Source organism: Dothidotthia symphoricarpi, assembly GCF_010015815.1.
Source record: "Dothidotthia symphoricarpi CBS 119687 unplaced genomic scaffold P153scaffold_18, whole genome shotgun sequence".
NCBI lineage: Eukaryota > Fungi > Ascomycota > Dothideomycetes > Pleosporales > Dothidotthiaceae > Dothidotthia > Dothidotthia symphoricarpi.
This window is the reverse complement of record NW_022985025.1, coordinates 179,221-198,646: the sequence shown is the minus strand read 5'-3', so window position 1 is coordinate 198,646 and position 19,426 is coordinate 179,221. Positions and strand designations below refer to the sequence as shown.

At 53.3% G+C, this 19,426-nt stretch overlaps 6 protein-coding genes across 6 annotated transcripts; 4 read left to right on the top strand and 2 right to left on the bottom strand.

Annotated features, from left to right (window-relative positions):
* Nucleotides 1–645: 645 nt before the first annotated feature.
* P153DRAFT_298733 (uncharacterized protein) lies at nucleotides 646–2,898 on the top strand (the record flags this gene model as incomplete). Its single annotated transcript, XM_033664229.1, has 2 exons — nucleotides 646–883; nucleotides 932–2,898. The coding sequence occupies 2 exons, from the start codon at nucleotides 646–648 to the stop codon at nucleotides 2,896–2,898; spliced, it is 2,205 nt and encodes a 734-aa protein (XP_033520426.1).
* A 916-nt stretch (nucleotides 2,899–3,814) lies between these two features.
* Nucleotides 3,815–5,122, bottom strand: P153DRAFT_433840 (uncharacterized protein; the record flags this gene model as incomplete). Its single annotated transcript, XM_033673046.1, has 2 exons — nucleotides 4,225–5,122; nucleotides 3,815–4,170 (listed from the first exon to the last, which is right to left on the bottom strand). Coding segments are annotated over exons 1-2 (972 nt in total), but the record flags the coding sequence as incomplete, so codon positions are not given.
* A 2,195-nt stretch (nucleotides 5,123–7,317) lies between these two features.
* On the top strand, nucleotides 7,318–11,007 carry P153DRAFT_425248 (uncharacterized protein; the record flags this gene model as incomplete). The annotated part of the gene is made up of 5 exons (XM_033672532.1): nucleotides 7,318–7,453; nucleotides 7,674–8,776; nucleotides 8,819–10,157; nucleotides 10,257–10,659; nucleotides 10,692–11,007. The coding sequence occupies 5 exons, from the start codon at nucleotides 7,318–7,320 to the stop codon at nucleotides 10,741–10,743; spliced, it is 3,033 nt and encodes a 1,010-aa protein (XP_033520424.1). The 3' UTR covers nucleotides 10,744–11,007.
* Nucleotides 11,008–11,249: 242 nt separating this feature from the next.
* Nucleotides 11,250–12,129, top strand: P153DRAFT_83760 (uncharacterized protein). Its single transcript, XM_033673439.1, has one exon. It carries the CDS (start codon nucleotides 11,342–11,344, stop codon nucleotides 11,804–11,806), a length of 465 nt encoding a protein of 154 aa, XP_033520423.1. The 5' UTR covers nucleotides 11,250–11,341; the 3' UTR covers nucleotides 11,807–12,129.
* On the bottom strand, nucleotides 11,746–14,565 carry P153DRAFT_369405 (ATP-dependent RNA helicase-like protein mrh4). Its single transcript, XM_033668764.1, has one exon. It carries the CDS (start codon nucleotides 14,126–14,128, stop codon nucleotides 12,224–12,226), a length of 1,905 nt encoding a protein of 634 aa, XP_033520422.1. The 5' UTR covers nucleotides 14,129–14,565; the 3' UTR covers nucleotides 11,746–12,223.
* Nucleotides 14,566–14,581: 16 nt separating this feature from the next.
* P153DRAFT_359702 (DUF1709-domain-containing protein) lies at nucleotides 14,582–19,239 on the top strand (the record flags this gene model as incomplete). The annotated part of the gene is made up of 3 exons (XM_033666880.1): nucleotides 14,582–14,599; nucleotides 14,658–17,796; nucleotides 17,846–19,239. 3 exons carry the CDS (start codon nucleotides 14,582–14,584, stop codon nucleotides 19,237–19,239), a joined length of 4,551 nt encoding a protein of 1,516 aa, XP_033520421.1.
* Between the last annotated feature and the right edge of the window lie 187 nt (nucleotides 19,240–19,426).

The following is a 19,426-nucleotide window of genomic DNA, read 5'->3' as shown; positions in this document are numbered from 1 at the left end:
ACGACAAGCATGTGAAAGCGGAGGGGCGCACGACCCTGCAGAGAGAGTGCGGAGGTGGAGCTGCACGACGTCGATCGGGGTTGACAGGACTCTAAAGACACACTTATTCCAGTGGGCCATGGTTCTGCGAGCGTCCGCCATTTTCGTCGTTCGTATCTCTGCGCGGAAGTGGGAACCTGGGAAGTCGCACTCAACAACAGGCTGAGCCCGCCTTCCTTCCCTGGCCCCTCTCAACACTTCAACACTTCCTTCTTTCCCATCCAGGGTGAGACGATAGTAGATTTTCTCGTAGGGAAAGGACCTCCTCAGCACGCCCGATAGTTTCTTTTGCAGCTGGCACCCCTTTCAAACTGGTAAGTTCTCTCAAAAGCACCACCATCCATTCTATGTGATATCCTTCTCGTTCCCTTCTCGTTCCTCATGACCACTCCAAAACTATCCCACCGACAACGTATCCGAGCCTTGTGGTCGGGTAATAAACAAACATCCTCAACTACTGACGATATTCCTCGCAAGACAAACGCTTATCCTCGAGATACACTCCCACAACTGATACGGCACGCGAGCGATCCAACCTCCCAAGATCCTCGGATACCTCCTCTATCGGGCTTCCCCTCGTCCTCGATTAAGGCCGCTAATGTCACCATGACCGCCAAAGCAACCATCAGCTTCTCGCAGCCGGGCGTGCAACCACCGGTATATGTTGTCACGCCCCTCAGCAATCCGCCATGGGAGACACTTGAATTGACCGTGGATGATGAGAAGATGCCTTCTGGCGACCTCGTCTTTACTCGGCATTTCAATGATGTCGGCGAGGGCAGCTACCAATACAAGATCCGCATTGGAGAGGGCTATTGGGTTCTGGACGAGTCAAAAGAGACTGGTAGGTCAATGCATGAGGTTATCTGACACAGATACTGACATACTGCAGCCACGGACGAACAAGGCAACCGCAACAACGTGATCCATGCCAAGGGTCCCCCACCTAATATCCGCAAGGACAGCACGACGGACGCCAGCGCATTGTCCCAGCTACCGAGCTCCCCGGTTCCATTCGTTGTGGTAGAGAAAGCCGCGGATCAAGAGCAACCAGATGTTGGCGATGCAGAGCCACAAAAGTTACCCGTCGATGCTGATAAACGCGCCGCCGACGCCGAACCCGACTTTGAAGAGACCAAGGCAAGCTCTCCAGTCGATGCGGACCCGCCGGAGCTGCCGGAGGTACCTCTGCTCGTTGTTGAGAAAACAGACAATGAGCCTACATATGGAGACGATTTCGGCGATGACGCCACGACGGCTCAGAAGGTAGCACACGAAATGAGAGCTGCGGATGCATCGCCTGATAAGCTCGTGATCACCCCAGAAGATCATGTGGAGCCTAGCACAAAGGAAGAGGAATCTGCTCCCTTATTTGAACACGAAACCTATCAAACAGGCGAGCAACTACCAGAATCTCCGTCGATGGAGACCCCCGACGAAGAGTCTGTTCAATCGTCCACGGACCAAACGAGCTCTAGTGGTATTGTCCACACGCCCTCTGAAGCTGACGAGTCGCAAGAAGATAATGAATTCAGCCATGCGCCTCTGCTTCCCCATGAGACAGGGCTTGGTAATAGGGCTAGCGAGTTCGACCGTGTTCCACTACTCTCCCACGAGATGGAGGACGGCACCGATGAGTTTAGCAATGGACCTCTTCTCTCGCACGAGACTGGCTTTAAAAATGATAGCGCAATACACAGCGATGATGGGGATGAGCTTGCCAAATCCCCACTTCTATCGCATGAAACCGGGTTTCCGCAATCTAAGGGTAGCGATATCGTCACCGAGTACAGCGAAGAGGATTTGGAGCCACAGCCTTACACGCGGTTCGACGATAGTCATGAGGAGGAAAATGGCGTTCCCCTCTTACCCCATGAGCGCGATATGAGAGCTGCTAGCATCTCCGGTTCTGAGCGGTCTATGGATGATGGTTTGTTCCTCCCCAACGCACAGCCATCATTTGGGTACGAAACCTCTAACGCCAGGGGGCTTTTTGGTGGAGGCGGACGCTCTTCTATCTTTAGAACAGGAACTGACAGTAGCTCCCTTCCGCACAAGCTGCCCAAGTCTGATGAAGAGGACGACAACCTGCACGACGCTTCGCTTGAGCCCTTCCCTACTAGCCGCGAGCAGATCCTCGAACGAGTGGCAACCATTGGTCATCACCTCCCAGAAGACCAAGTCGTCGACGAGCAGCATTCCCCGCAGATGTCTGTCATGTCTCAGGCGTGCTCTTCGGTTGATCTTAGGCAGATCAATTCGTATGCATCACTACCATCTGTTCTAGAAGAAGGTGACGACGACGAGTATGAGGCTGCGGGAGACTTCGGCTCACCAGTGATGATGGGTGGTCGTCATACTCGGGTTCCAAACTCGTTCTTTGGTTTTGCACGGGACCCAAATGCTACGCCTGTGTCAGAGGACAATCGACGTCTGGAGTTAGTCGAAGAAGTTGAGGCTGATGAGCCAAACACTCATACAGCCGAGTCTAGTGAGGCTAGTAGTTTGGGCAAGAACGACGGAGCTAAGGACCTACCAACTCCTTTGGCTAAGTTGGTCGATTCAGCGGCCACTCCCGCCAAAGTTTTGAATTCATTGATCGCACCGCTCACGCCGAAAGTCGGATCCACATCGACCGACAAAGAGACCTCCGAGTCGGAACCTCGCCAGCGCCGTGAACTAGAGAAGGATTCTGCGAATGTAACTACAACCCCATCAGCCCCTTCCGAGGATACCAAGAACAGCATCAAAGACAAGGTCGCTCGTATAGTCTCGCCTGACGCGCTTCAGCGACTCGATCGGCCTCATAAGAGCTTCCTACAGAATTTGTTACGCGTTGTGTTCCGCCCTGCTAGGTGAGCAGTCCGCTATCTTCTTCACTCTTTTCTCATTGAAGCCCGATGGAGCGCGTATCTCCATGATGCACGGACTTTACTATCCTCTTCTTTTCCTGTTGACTCGCTCGAAGAGACGACGCTGACTTTGTACCTTAGTGTTTCTGTTCTGGTCGTAGGTGTCGCTGTTGCGGCATACTGCTACTCCGCTGTGTTGGCGTAGGTGTTGTAGACACCCAGGTCTAGTCTGGAGTGTGTCGAACTGGTATCAGCCGTATGGCACGATACAAATCGGCGCAGTCTATACGATGGCATGAATAACGAGATATGGACACGACTTGAGGCGTTTTGGTGCATGAGCATGGCATGCCGGGACATTGATTCTCATCCCTCGGATTCCTTGTATTGTCCCTAGAGATGCGTTACCTAGTGGAGAACCTGACTCGACTCTGTATGTGTTCCTAGGTTGATGTGGTGTGATGCTGTGTTGAAGTCGTGGTGAGCTTGTTGTGCGTATGAGGCGAGCAGTATTTGTTTGCATCATGGGTCTTGTTCGGTTAATCATTGACTTTCTGCTTGAGTAGTGAAGAATGGGTCGACGTGATGACAGAAATTCTGACTACGATACTCTGATTTCTATGTGGAAAGGGTGAAGGGATGTTGTGCTCGCGCCAAGAGTGAGTCTGCTGAGTGTTGTGGGTCCAACGTGAATCAATTCATATACAGTCATTTACACATACTCCATGCTACACTACGCTCCGTCCAACCACGTAGGAGAACTACGAAAGCATGCAACAATAATTCCCGTCTTAGTATACATTTTGTTTCGACACAAGCATCTCTTCACCAGCGACCCAAGCTGTTAAACGCCGACCCAAACTGATCCACTACACACCATTAGCCCAATCAATCTCACGCATAAAAGAAACAAGACAACATACCATACTGACTCGTAGCATGACACTCGGACGCCTCAGCCTTCTCATGCGCCTTGGGCAACCACTCGCGAATCTTCTCCTCGCGGTTATGATTACTAGGGTGCGTGCTCAGGATCTGCGGCGGGCCCTGTTGTCCCAGCTTCTCCATCCTGGTCCAGAACTCCATGGCGGCTTCGGGCCGGTAGCAGCCCTCCGCCATCATCATCAGGCCGATGTAGTCTGCTTCTGCTTCGTGCTTGCGGGACGCGGGCATGCTGAGGAAGAGGTCGAGCAGCATTTTTGAGGAGTAGAAGGAGATGTCGAAGAGGGAGAGGGAGAGGGCGAGGAGCATGATTATGGGCGCGGTGGACATGCGTTCGCTGAGTGGGGGGTTAGTGGTGGGTGGGTAGATGTAGGGTGGGATGGGGACATACGCGCTGTGATGGGCGACGACGTGCGCGATTTCGTGGCCAAGGACTGCTGCTATCCCGTCTTCGTTGCCGCAGAGCGGGAGGATACCAGTGAATACGAAGACCTTCCCGCCTGGCGCTACGAACGCGTTCTGCTCAGGGCTGTCGATGACATGCACCTCCCAGTTCAGATCCTTCAGTCCTGTGCCCTCTGCATACGGCAGCAATCTCTCCAACACCTTCTTCACCTGCAGTACCCGCGGGTCGTGGTCGGAGAGGAACTGGCCGGCGTATTGCTGCTTGACTTCGTCGACCGTCGCGACGCCCATGCTTTCCTCCATGCCTGGCGTGATGATGTTGAAGCGGCGACGTCCGGAGACGGGCACCGTTTCCACGTTGTAGAGGTAGAAACCGCCTGTCCCGACGCTGATCAGACCGACATCTCGATAGAAGGTTGGCCGCGCCGCCCAGCGGTGGAAGATGTTGGATGCTGCCTGGAAGCGCGAGTACTGCGGACGGCGGCCGAAGGGGATCTTTTGGTAGGCGCGGGCTTGGACATGGTGAGCGAGGGGTCGAACGTTCGTTGGAGGGGGTCGGATGGGGAGTTGAAAGGCGCGGAGCGGTGGGCTTTTACGGAACATAGTCGTGGTGTGGTGGGGCGGGAAGTCGACGTGGGGCAGGAAGACGAGGTCGGGAGATGAGAACGAACGACGTCCGCGGGAGTGACGGCGATGACATTGGATGACGCGGAATTCGACACACAACGTACATGTCGCGATCTTGAATCCTCATACGATGTTGATGCTTTACAACGTACGGAGGGTGTATATTCAAGGTGTATCCCGGAGCCGCCACAGCCAAGATTTTCTGCTCTCAAATCAACCTGCTTACATCACTGCATGTAACAAATAAGAAGTGCAGCGTCCAGCCACCCCCTCCCAGATCCACCTTGTAAATACTCCGTACGTTGTAGGATACCGCATGAACTGGTTTGTGTGGCGCCGCGGGCTTACTAACGTTGCTAAGTCCTAATCACCAATCGAAAGGAGTTTCCGTTGCTTCTAATTGGCCGAAAGAAGCGCGTGTCTAATCGAGCGTAGTCGTATGGCTTTTGACCAGTCTATGCGGTAGTAATTATCTCACGGCTTTTAGTCCTCCAAATTCAACAACAATGATAGATACCGCAACACCCTCGTTTCTCACCATCTTGTCTAGGAAGAGGAATGATAGAAGGATGCCAAAGTATTCAATCGAGGCTACTTCAGACATATCCTATCACAGCCTTGTAATATAGGAGAATTCGAGTGCGTCAAACTACTGTGGTACCCCCCGAAGTATAAGCCATTACCCACTTTAGGTGCTAGTCTCCCATTCGTTAGAAGTGCTATTTCACAGACATCTTGAACAATCCGTGGGCGTTTTGAAAAGTACCCACATGAGGCAAATGGCTTATATTTCGGGGGGTACCACAGTAAATGAGGACACCCCTCATGTTTGATTGGCCATGGAAAACCTCCTGCCAAAACAGGGCAAGAAGTCTCCAAAGATGCACCTAATATCATGCTAACAGCAAAACAACTAAAACTGCACGAACTAGTACCAAAGAGTTCCGTCTATCAGATTCAGTCTCAGCTCAAAATTGCCTGGAGATCCCTTTCAAATCATTACGAGGTCTTGCACCTATTACTCGAGCTCCGAACGCACCAGCCCGGTCGTCACAATCTCCGAATTCAACGAAACGAACAGACCACCAAACTATATACGAATAAGCTAGTTGTTTTTTCTACCGGTCTTGATGATCGGTGCACAATATCGGCGTAATTAAGACATGAGCTCCTTCGTGTTTCTTTGGGAATACGGCTGAAGACGAAGTTCCGAAATGCGCCACAACCTTTACATCACTAGAATCCTGTCCAATATCGGAGCAACCGTGGTACTCGTTGCACCGAGCGCTGACCTCATGTAAACCCTATGTGGAGAACACACTATTCACTTGTCCCCCACGGATATCTTAGTATCAATGTGTTTTGAATATTATATACATTTCACTGTATGGAGAGAGATGTACGCACAGCCAGCGGTTGGAAAAGCCAAATTCACCTGGTATTGAGCAGAAAGAGTCTGATAACGATTGTTCTGTGAGCGTGGGTGGAGACGTTGCAGCGGGCGAACTACTCGTACCCTTTCAACTCTGTACGGCAAAAGCAATTGCAACGACTTTGGTATCGTAAGGGTCTACTCCAATCTTCTAAACGACCAGGATGTACTGTTATTGTTGCAGTCATACCACATGAAGTATTACCCTTTTGGGATGAGCCTCCACCACGAATAGACACCATGCAAAACCATGCGCCGGTACCTCCTTAATGGCAGGCTAGTGTGTCCAACTCTTGAAGGTATGTGTAATGGAAAAGATGCTGTGATGCGTAGAGCAAAGATACCTACCCGCTTATCTATAAACTTCAACATGAAACTAACACCCGCGATTTTATACTGAATCTTGATCAAGAAGACCCGAGTGCAAATGTCAGGGAATCGATGCAGTTGACAAAACGTTGGAAGAGGACAGGAAGTATCTCCGACCTGCATAAGCATGCCTGGATATTCCCACTACTACAAAACACAACAGAGCTGTTGTAGAGAGCCAGCTATCTTGGGAAGGAAGTTTGGGTTGAGGGATGGAATAGGTATTGAAATTGACTAATCGTGAGTTCATAAACCACAAGAGATCGGGGTACGCTATGATTTCGCTAGTGCGACGCTAGCGTACAGCCCCATACCGTGTAAACTTGTTCAATCCGTGGATAGCTAGACAAGGTTGTAACGAAGCGAGTCCTCTGGCGATTGGGTATTCAGGGTGGCTGAGTGGCTGTGATTATTCCACCACTTGCAGGTCGACTCGCTTCGCTGCAACCCCTTTCTAGGCATCTACGGATTGAACAAGTTTACACGGTAGTTCATTACGCAATTCGATCTAGGCGTTAGTTGTAGAATGCGACTGCTGCCGTGAACGTAGTACAACTAGATTTATCGTTCCTTGTATATCTTGCTCTCCATGTGAGATTTTGTGTTGTAGCAGAAGTGTAGCAAGATTGTACGTATTGTTGCCATGCATGCATGTGCTGTGCCGTGCCTAAGCCACAAGGCTCAGCCCCAGCCGCTTTCACCAGGCGTCAACTTCGAATCGTCCAGCCGAACTTCTCTCCATCACCTACACAACCACCAACAGTAGAGTTCCTTCACCGCTGGACTCGTACATTTATTCTTCACATCTTTCCTATTTTCTTTGCTTGAACTGTCGAATAGACCTTTTTCCATGCGTTTACTGCGGATCGAGAAAAATGGGGAATTCAGCCTCGTCGGCCCCTTCAACAACAACGACATCCCGCCTTATGCGATTCTCTCGCACACCTGGGGGCCAGATGGAGAGGAAGTCACCTTCAAAGATTTGACAGAAGGAATAGGTGATGCAGGCAAGAGCAGGGCAGGCTACCGCAAGCTGATGTTCTGTGGCGAGCAAGCTTCTCGCGACGGTTTGCAGTATTTCTGGAGTGATACCTGCTGCATCGACAAATCTAGCAGCCAAGAATTATCAGAAGCGATCAACTCCATGTTCCGCTGGTATCAGAATGCGAAAGAATGCTACGCCTACCTGTCGGATGTTTCAACGACAAAGCGAAAAGCGGACTACGAAACGTTCTGCTTTACTTGGCAGCCAGCTTTCCGGGACAGCAGATGGTTTACACGTGGCTGGACTCTCCAAGAGCTTCTTGCCCCACGTACCGTCAAGTTCTTTTCTAAAGAAGGCCAGCAACTTGGTGACAAAGTATCTCTCGAACGACAGATCCACGAGATTACAGACATTGCTATCCCAGTCCTTCGAGGAGCTCCTTTAGATGAGTTCAGTGTTGAAGAGCGATTCAAATGGGCGAACAACCGCCAGACCACACGCGAGGAAGACAAAGCGTACTCACTGTTGGGTATATTTGGTGTCTATATGCTCCCAAATTACAGTGAAGGGAAAGAGTATGCGTTCAGGCGGCTTCGGAAAGAGATCAGAGAGTCTTCGGGCAACAAGGTCTTGTCATTGAATGAAGAGCAGAAGCGGACACTGTTGGAGTCGCTGCGATTCGATCAGATTGATGCACGTCAGATGAGCATCAAGAACGCACACGTCAAGACCTGTAGATGGCTATTGCACAAACCGGAGTACCTCGACTGGCTTAACCCGACCAAGCTATGCGAGCACCATGGCTTCTTGTGGATCAAAGGAAAACCTGGGACTGGAAAATCCACTTTGATGAAATTTGCACTTGCCCAGGCACGGAAGACAATGAAAGACACAACTGTGGTCTCGTTCTTCTTCAATGCGCGGGGCGAAGATATGGAGAAGTCCACCATTGGAACATATCGATCACTGCTCCTGCAGCTTCTTGAACGACTTCCAGCGTTCCAGAGTGTCTTCGACTCCCTCAGTCTCTCGATTTTGAGCATCAGCACAGATTACAAATGGAGTGTCGAATCACTCAAGATGCTGTTAGAACAAGCTGTACGAAGTCTGGGAAATTCCTCCGTAGTCTGTTTCATCGACGCCCTAGACGAATGCGATGAAGAGCAGATCCGGGATATGGTACAATTCTTCAAAAACGTCGGCGAGCTCGCTGTGTCAAACAACATCCACTTTCAAGTCTGCTTCTCAAGTAGACATTACCCACATATCACAATTGAGAGGGGGCTAGATCTGATTCTGGAAGGGCAAGATGGCCACAGCCAGGACATAACTAACTACTTGGAGAGCGAGTTGAAGATTGGGAAGAGCAAGCTTGCCCAGCAAATTCGAATCGATCTCCAAGAAAAGGCATCAGGGATCTTCATGTGGGTCGTTCTTGTCGTGGGCATCCTGAACAAAGAGCACGATGGCGGTCGGATACATGCACTTCGACGGAGATTGCAGGAAATTCCTAGGGACCTCCACGAGCTGTTTCGCGACATTTTGACGCGCGACTCGCACAATAAAGACGAACTAGCTCTGTGTATTCAGTGGGTACTTTTTGCGAAGCAGCCATTGAGCCCAGAGCAGCTGTACTTTGCCATTCTCTCTGGAGCCGAGCCCGACGCGTTAACAATGTCGGACTCTGATAAGATTACAACGGATGTAATCAGACGATTCATACTGGAGTCCTCCAAAGGTCTCACCGAAATCACGACTTCCAAACTTCAGAAGGTTCAATTCATTCACGAGTCGGTCAGAGACTTTCTGCTGAAAGAAGACAGCCTGGGAAATATCTGGTCTGATCTTGGAAGTAACCTTCCAGGCCAAAGTCACCAGCGGTTGAAGCAATGTTGCCTTGCCTACATGGATATGGACATCTTTACTGCTCTGAAGATTCCAGAGCACCTCCCAAAAGGTTCACCGCAAGAAGTTGCAGAATTCCGCGCATCAGCTACTGATGCATTCCCTTTCATGGAGTATGCTGTACAAAATGTGCTATACCATGCTGATATGGCAGAAGGAAGGGAAATTTCTCAGAAGGCCTTCATGATGGATTTTCCACTGACTCGTTGGATCAGTCTTGATAATTTGTTTGAAAAGCATGAAGTGCGCAGGCACACGAAATATGCGAGTCTGTTATATGTGTTAGCCGAGCACAATACGCCAAATCTTATCAGAATCCACCCATCCGCCCATCTGTGCTTCGAAGTTAAAAAAGAGCGCTATGGACCTCCCCTTTTCGCAGCCATGGCGACCGGGAGCAATGACGCTGTCCGAGCCCTCATAGAAGCTCTCTTCAGGAACCAGCCTACAGAGACTTGCCCTCATGAGATATACGAACAGTGTTGCGAAAGCACAAGTGGAATAGTCGGGCGCGATTTCAAGTTCCCGAGAAAAACGGACATGGTCTCATATCTTGCAGAACATGGAAACGGGACAATACTTGCTTTAGTGATTAGAACAGGTAATGTTGACGTCAACTCCAAAGACAACCCTCAGAAACGATCACCGCTATCGTTGGCAGCATATGGAGGGCACAAGGCAGTAGTAAAGCTACTGCTAGATACAAACAGGATTGACGTTGATCTGACGGATGAGAGAGGACGCACACCGCTATCGTGGGCAGCATATGCAGGGCGAAAGGCGGTAGCAAAGCTATTTCTAGACACAAACAGGGTTAACGTTGATCTGAAGGATGAGAAAGGATGGACACCGCTATTTTTGGCAGCATATGGAGGGTACGAGGCAGTAGTAAAGCTATTTCTAGACACAAACAGAGTTGACGTTGATCTGAAGGATAAGGATGGACGGACGCCGCTATTGTGGGCAGCACACGGAGGGCACGAAGCAGCAGTAAAGCTGTTGCTGGACACGAACAGGGTTGACGTTGATCTGAAGGATAAAGATAGACGAACACCGCTATCATGGGCAGCACACAGAGGGCACAAGGCAGTAGTAAAGCTACTGTTAGACACAGACAGGGTTGACGTTAATCTAGAGGACAGGGATGGAATGACGCCGCTATGGTGGGCAGTGTTGGGAGGAAGTGAGAGTACAGTTGAGACGCTACTAGAGACTAACAAGGTTGATGTCAATTGGAGGGATGTTACAGGAGAAACGCCGCTAGTATTCGCAAAAAGACGACGAAAGGTTTTAATAGTCAGGCTGTTGAAATCATACGGCGCCCACGAATAACGGCCAACATTTCTGCTCAGCTTCCTCCCGGCTTTTCCAGACCACCATCCCCGGAATATCGACCACCAAAGCTAGCATACCACAAACATCAATTCCATTATATCACAATACATTCAGTGAAAGACTTTCTACATCCTCGTACATATAGTGAAACCATCAACTTATCAAACGAGGACTTACCATCTCGTCCTATCCGCAAACGACATAATGCAGACGACGTAGCAACACACAAAACGCGCAACAAAGCCCAGCAGCATCTCCATACTTACTGCTTCACACGTCGCCGATCTGATAAATTGGCGGAGTACTATCAAACACCCTGTTCACCGTTGCGTAGATGTTTATTTCCAACCCTATTCACATTTTGACTACTTTCACAATTTATACCCCACATATCCACCCACATATATCCATACCCTACATCCTTATGTACATCTGTATCCATACATTCCTATGTCCTCATATCACTCGTTCAACATCCAGCGGTCAATTCGTTGTCATCCCATCTCCAATGCCGTGTTACGTCGCACTTCAAGTCCCCACTTAATTCCCCATATCTCCATCCGCCATCTCCACCGTTTCCAAAACAACACACAACAACACTTCCCCACTCTTTCTTCAACAACACAACAAATCACACCACAACAACATAACAAACCAGCAAACTCACCGCCATGGCTCATTACGCATTCGAATACTGATGCCCAAATCCCAAATCCCATGGTAATATTTACCTACCCAACCTCCGTCTGCATCCTCAATCCTCCATCCTCCGCTCCATCAACCGGTGTCTGTGGATCCCCTCCTTCCCTCCCTCATCCACCCGTTACCCATATCCACATCCACATCCACATCCACATCCATCCATCCATCCATCCACCCAAGCAACCAACCCCACCGCACGGAGCACATATATAAATAGCTCACATCAACACTAACCAGGCACCCCCGTCACATTACCCAAACATTACACAACATACAAGGTAAGACTTGTTTGTTGACATGGCTATGGACATGAAACAAGGCCGTAGCGTGAGAACTGGGGTGGTTACTGGGAAGTTTGGGGTGAAACAGGATTCGTGGTACGTGGTGCAGGGTAGTGTATAGTATATGGTGTGTAGTGTAAACAAGCCGGAGCTGAAGATGGAGCTGAGGTGAAGTTGGTTGAGGGAAGGGACAAGGGTAAGCGAGTAAACACTCGCGTTCACGCTATTTTTTTCCGACGCCACACTACCTTGCTAGAACGTCATGCCATGGGTTTATACAGCCACAGATCTACTCATACATACTCATACACACAACATTCCCATAAGTCATATCAAGCCATAAAACGTCTCAAATCAGCGCCTCCCCCCTATACATCGCCTCCCTCACCTCCCTAACAATATCCGCGCGATCCCCAGGCCCAAGCAACACAATGCCTCTCCCTCTCCGCCCCATGCGCCCCGTGCGGCCCAAACGGTGGATAAAATCGATTGTTGTGTGCGGGACGTCGTAGAGAATGACGTGGCGCACGGCGACGGTGTCGATACCCCTTGATCCGAGGTCTGTCGTAACAATGACCTTAGTATTGGGGAGCGTGCGATTCCCGCCTAGCTCAGACTTAGCGGGCTGCTGATGCTCCGGGGAAGATGTAGGTCCCGACCCGGTGAAGGTGGCTAGTGTTTTTGCCTGGCGGGAGGGGTCTGTGTCGCGGTGGAAGGCCATTGCGTCGACGCCCTTTTTGACGAGGTAAGCGGCGACTTTCTCTGTGTCTTCGCGCTCGTTGACGAACACCAAGATGCGTTTTGTGGGGACTGATTCCTTGCCGTCTGCGGGATCGTAGTCGGCTGCTGCTTTGCCGATTTTCCAGATTGTGTCTGCGCAGGCGAGGTCCTTGTTGCCGTGGTAAGGGTCCTTGTTTACGTCTACGACGCCGAGCTGGACGCGGCGCGGGATGGCGTGTAGGTTTGGCGTGACGAGGCGGTGCATGTCGGGGAATCTGTCGGCGAGGTACTTGTCGAGGTATTTTGGGATGGTGGCGGAGCAGAGGATGAGCTGTTTGAGGGACGGGGTGGCGCGGTCGAGGACCTCTGTTGTGCTGGGCTTGAAGGAGCGGTCGAAGAGGGAGTCTGCTTCGTCGCAGATGAGGTGGGTGACGCGGGCGAGGATGTTGGGGTTGCTTTCTGCGATGCTGGCGAGGAGGGGTGGGGTGCTGATTACGACGTCGACGCCGTTGATGTTGAAGAGCCCGTTGCGGATCGTGGTGGCGGACATTTTGGCGGAGATGGGCGCGGCGCGGAACTTGATGGTGTGGGATAGCGACTTTGCGACTGCGCCGACCTGGGCGACGAGTTCGGCCGAGGGGACGAGGATGATGGCGCGGGGGCGCGCTGGGTCGACGGCCTTGTTGAGCTCGGGGTCGGGCACGGCGAAGATGTCGTCGCGCTTGTCCTTGGCCTGGGTGGCTGCTTCCTCGACGTCGCGTGCTGCCTGCTCCTCGGCCTCCTCTTTCTCCTGCAGTTCGTCGCGTTTGATGGCATCGAGCGTGGGGAGCAGGTAGGCGAGCGTCTTGCCGGAGCCAGTCTCAGCGGCGAGCAGGAACGACTCGTGGCCAGACTTCTTCGATGGTGTCCTGGTGCGTCGTTTGGCCTGCAGGCCCAGCAGGGCGGGGATGGCGACGGACTGGGCGGGCGTGGGGTTGCGGTACTCGAGGGCGGGCAGGGCGTCTTTGACGGCGGCCTGGACGGTGTCTAAGAGGGGCATCTTGGTGAAGGCGTCGTATTGCTCAATCTTGTGCTTGATGGCCTGGCGCGACCCGTACGGCACTTCGTGTAGGGTGCTCTGCATCTTGAGGGCGTGGAACGGCTCGGACCTGGTCCTGCGCTTGCCGTCGTCGCGCCCCGTTGGCCTGTCGTTGCTTCGTGCCCGCTGGTCCCGTGTTCTCTCGAGGATGGGCGGTGCCCGCGTGCGGTTGAGGTGGGCAAAGGCATCCTGCTTCCTGCGTGCGGGCTTTCCGTCTGCTGTCGAGGGCGGCGGCGGGCGATCGACCGTCTCTGAGAGGACCATGCGCGCGGGTCTGGAGCCATCGCGGCCTCTGGGCGGCGCTGGGCCTGTACGAGGGCGGGCTTGTGAAGGGCCGCGCTGGATGCCTCGCTCGCGCTGGGCCTGCGTGTACAGTCTCGTCTGGTGGTACTGGGGGGGCCCGAGCAGGGCGCGGACTTCGCAGAACGGACACACACGGACGGCCTGGCGCAACATGACGACGGGACGTGGCTGGTCGCAAAAGGAAAGCGTCTCAATAGAATCAATGTCCCGACACGCTCGTCTACCATGGAGAAAAGCCGCACTGACCGGGTTCGCGAAATTCTAGCGCCACCGCATCGCGCAGGGCTCGCAGCCGTGTCCTGACTCGCGCCGCCGATGCCGTTGCCACGTCAACACTCTTATCCTTGCCGCAATCGATCCCGTACCGCTTATCAACACACGCAACTGTCCACCCGCCCAAAGCCAGCGTGCATATCTTCTCCTCTCCTCCGCTTTTCTTCTCACCATTGCGCGTGCGCTCGGCCGACTTTCACTTCAAGGGCTTTCCATATTCCATCAGCCCTCCTGACGGCTTCCCTTGCAGCGCGCACCCTCACCGCCGGCCCATTCTTCCACGCATTCCTGGCTGCTGTCTTGCCCACCAACGCCCGGCGCTAGCACCGTAACATGTCACGCAACGAAGCAGTAAGGCCCATCGACGATCAAATACTGACAACCCACGTGCTGACCATTGTGCCTGCAGGTGTCACCGCTGCGCATCAACAAGACGCCGACAAAAGGAAGTGGCCGCCCGCTGTCTGAGATTGGAGCCATGAGCCCCAGGCGCAACTCTCCGAGCTTTGACCAGACAACAAAGGTTTGCACTCACCAGCCCAACCACCACACCAGTCCCGTGCAGCCAGCTAACGTGGCCCAGAGGGTGTATCTGGCCAAGGAGAGCTCCCCATTCGCTGCCTCGTCGTCGCCCTTCAACAACCCCGCCGGCCCACGCCTGTTCTGGAGGGAGCAGACCACATCGCCCAAGTCGCGCTTCGAGTCTGATAATGAGAACGAGGGCGTCGACCCACCCTCGCTGCTGTCCCCCAAGCGCAACTCGATCGAGAACCTGAAGAAGCAGTCACGTGTCAAGAACAGCAGCATGTTCGCCCGTGAGCAGCAGAACGAGTATGACCCCTCTTCCATTCTCTCGCTTGACCGACCACTGGCTGCTGGACGGCCCTTGAATGCCGCCATACAGGGCAACGCCTACGCAGGCAACGGCCTGGCTGGACTACGCCAACAAAACGCTTCGCCCGTCGGCCACCGTCGCGCAGACAGCTCCACCAAGATTCCCATCCTGAGCCCATCCAAGACATCCCCAGCAAAGCTCCCCACACAGTCGTCGTTTGCATCATCACCAACACGAGACTCCGAGGGCCGCGCCTCTCCCACAAAATCCTCGCTCGTCAGCAACGGTCGCTTCAACTCCCCACAGTTCAACCCGGATTCCAGCGTCTACTCCGATGACGAAGACTCCCAGCACAAGGCTGCCCGCCCTCCACTGCGCCGACACGCCAAAAGTGTGACGTTCGACACGGCGCCGCCCCAAATCACAGAGTTCGAGATGGTCACACCCGACCCTTCTGCAGCGTCTGGTTCGCGTGAGGGGAGCTACGAGTCGGATGAGGATGAGGAGATGAGCTTCGACCAGGACGACAGCTTCGACGCTTCGCTGGAGGATACTGAGAAGACACCCGTTGTGCTTCCTGAGGACTGGCGTCACATGAGCCCAGATGCAGCAAATACGTCGCTCACCGACACATACGACGATGTCTTTGATGGTCGCGACGAGAGCCCGATGCCAAATGCTGGTCCCAACGGGCCAATAAACGGTGCACGCCACGGCTCCGTCGCGTCGGAGGGCGAGTCCCGGCCACTTCCACCTCTTCCTGGCATGCTGGCCCTGGATGATCGTCGACGACGTGATTCTAGCACCGGTCTGTCAGCTGCTGCAGAACGTGCAAGCGACGCGCGGAGATCGCTGCCCCTGCCTCCTCAGGCTGCTGGCATCTCAAAGTCCGATCTGCTCAACATGCGCGACACATCTATGTCGCTCGAGGACAGACTGCGATTACTAAATTTCGATGGCAACCGCAACACAGAAACACCGACTCAGGAAACTCATGACCAGAAACCCGAAGAGGAGGTGGGTGTTCAAGTCCATGTCGACGAAATCGAAGACGTAACCGAGTCGGAGCTAGCGGACGAAGATCAGCCCCACGTCCCGCGCATCTCCCGCGAGTCTATCCTGCGAAGGGTTAAGAGCCGCACATTCGAAGATGACGAAGGAGATAGCTATGGCTACGATGTTGAGTTCAGTCCTGAACGTAGCTACGGCGACTTGGCTGATCTGGATCCTGATGTTCCCATCCCATCGCGCGAATGTTCATCCAACTTCGATGAGCTTGCTCCTCCCCAGTTCGCTGCCGCCGATGACGAGGACGGAAGTGTCATCCGCACATACCCTGATGCTAAAGCCGAGGAAGTTGAAGATGAGTCCGAGGTCTCAGAACTCGAACCTCCTGAGATGAACGACTACGAGCGTGAATCATCTGTCATCCGGCATCCCGTCCCAGACGAGCCAGAAGAGGATGACGACGCCAGCATGTACTCCACCCAACCTGAGGAGCACCCAACCGAGAACGGCACTGTTGACACTTCGGGGCCGTCAACGCCTACAGCTGTCAACTGTTCTCCGTCTGCGCCTGTCGAGGAAGTGCAACAAGGCGAGTTCTTTGCTGCTTTTGAGGACAAGGAAGTGAACCTTGATCTTGATCCCCAGAAAGAATCTTTCACACCCATATTGAGCCCTCTCGATACCGCTCCCAAGATGGAGGCAATGCACGATTTCCTGAGGCGTCCTGTTACACCAGAAGGTAACGATGAAGATATTGACGAGGAGGATGATAATGACACAGAGGCGCCCAGCACACCAGACTCTGTCATCCGACACAACGTCGTCGTCTCACCGCCAGACTACGAGTCCTCCCCCGAGGTCCCTGAGCGTGAAGCTACCATCCGAGGTGCTGGTGGTCGGCTGAAGACCCGTCCGTCGCTGATCCCAGACGAGATTGACATGGCAGCCACACGCCGACAAGTTAGCGGAACTTACCCTCCACCTGTCCCTGCGCGCAGTCCTAACCGTCAATCTCTTTCCCTTGAGGTTAGCCATGTTGAAGACGACGACGACTCTGAAATCAGCCTCGCAACCCACGAGAAGCGCATGCTCGATCTGAACCTTGGCGAAGATTCCAATGACCTTAGTTTCGGACTTGACAAGGAGTTCGATAACATTATCGAGGCTCAGAAGGTACACAACCTTTTTCCTTTACCCCCCTTCGCCCGTTTCCCCACCCCCACAACTGCACAGCACGATGCTGCTGCGAGTTATGTGTCAGGTGAAGACTATCTGCATACGAACAGTCCCACTAACAACCATGTCAACGAACAGAAGGGCTACCTGATGCGTCAAAACACCAAAGTCGTCGTTGCCAGCAGCCGCCAATTCAGTGATGAGAAGCCTTCCGCGGACGCGAAGCCTGCCACAGAAAAGGTCAACAAGCCTACCTCCCGCAAGTCGAGCGCTGAGCGCAAGCCTGCGTGGACGACCGAGCCTTGGAACGGCAAGTCTCGTCGCAAGAGTCTGCGAACAGCATCTGGAAGTCGGCGTGCCCCACCTACTGAAACAGTTCCTCCTCTTCCGGGCCAGGAGTCTGCTGTGACTAGTGGACTTGCGGCTGTTGCTGAACAAGGTGATGAAGAGCTCGAGGAGGGTGAGGAGCGTGGGAGAGTGTTTGTCAAGGTTGTCGGTGTGAAGGATCTCGATTTGCCTTTGCCGAAGAGTAAGTGTCTCGCTACTTGCAATCGATTTCTTGCTAAAACTAGTTACAGACGAGCGTACGCCCTTCCAACTGACTCTCGACAACGGACTGCACTGCGTGACAACGTCCTGGCTGGAGCTAGGTCACTCCGCTGCCATTGGCCAGGAGTTTGAGCTCGTTGTCCTCGACGACCTTGAATTCCAGCTTACACTCCAGACCAAGCTCGAGCCTCCGGTTCAACGGCAGATCACCGCTGCTGTCATCAACCCTGTTGTCAACCACAAGAAGTCTCACTCGACCTTCCGCAATCTTCTGTCTTCCCCCAAGAAGCGAAAGGAGCAAGAGCGACGAGCACAGGAAGAAGCCGACCGTGCCGCACTTCAACAGCAGCAAGAAGCCCAGGCGGCTGCCAAGCGCAACCACCAGGCCACTGCTTGGGACCTTCTGCATGACCTCGTTGGTCCGGACGGCTCGTTTGCGCGTGCTTACGTTTGCCTCAACAACCACGAGAACCAAGCTTACGGCCGTCCCTACACAGTTGACATTCCTTGCTTCAACGAGTGGGCTGTTGACGACTCAGGTGCGAGCAGTGTCAAGAGCAAGCGTGGTGGGGTTGTTCGACGCCCACCCTACCGCATCGGCAAACTCACTCTCCAGCTGCTGTACGTTCCAAAGCCAAAGAACGCGAGTGACGATGATATGCCCAAGAGCATGAACGCTTGCATCCGTGAGCTTCGAGAGGCAGAGGAAGTCAAGGACAAAACTTGGGAGGGTCACCTCAGTCAACAGGGTGGTGACTGCCCATTCTGGCGTCGTCGCTATTTCCGACTGAATGGCACAAAACTCACAGCCTTTCACGAGACTACTCGCCAGCCGCGTGCGACGATCAACTTGGCCAAGGCTACCAAGCTTTTCGATGACAAGAGCGCCCTCAAGCAACCATCATCGACCAAGACTGGCGGCCGACGCAAGTCTGCATTCGCTGAGGACGAGGAGGGCTACATGTTCGTCGAGGAGGGCTTCCGTATTCGCTTTGCCAATGGCGAAGTCATCGACTTCTACGCCGACAACTGCGAGCAGAAAGAAGGCTGGATGAAGGTCCTCTCCGAGACTGTCGGCAAGGACATCGCTTCCGGGAAAGCCTGGACCAACATGGTCCTCGACAAGGAGCGCCGAGAGAAGGCTGCGCGTTCGCAAGCTGCTTCAACCCCGTCATCAATACCTCTCCCGGGACAGGCGATCCCTTTCAAACCACACCACCAACGCACACAGTCACACGATGTTGTAGGAACCGGCAGACCAGGCTCGACAAGCCCCGTGAAGACCCAGATGCGCCCTCAGTCGTCGTACGGGCCGGTACCGCCAGCCAAGGACCCGCGACACGCTCCCGCACCGAAGCAGCGGGATGGTGCTGGGCATTCACAGTCGGGACGCAGGGAGCAGGTTCGATCTATGATCTTCTAAGCACTTTGTCCCTATTCATCACCAAGAGTATCGATATTACCGGTCGCTCATCTATCGTTTTTGGACATTTCACTTACTTGGATCGTGTCCCTTGGAAACAGGTGCATTTTCCGTCTTTTTCGCACCGACTCGGATTGAGGTCTTGGCTCCGCCGGAAGAGAGCGAGGGGTGCTGCGCGCTCGTCGTG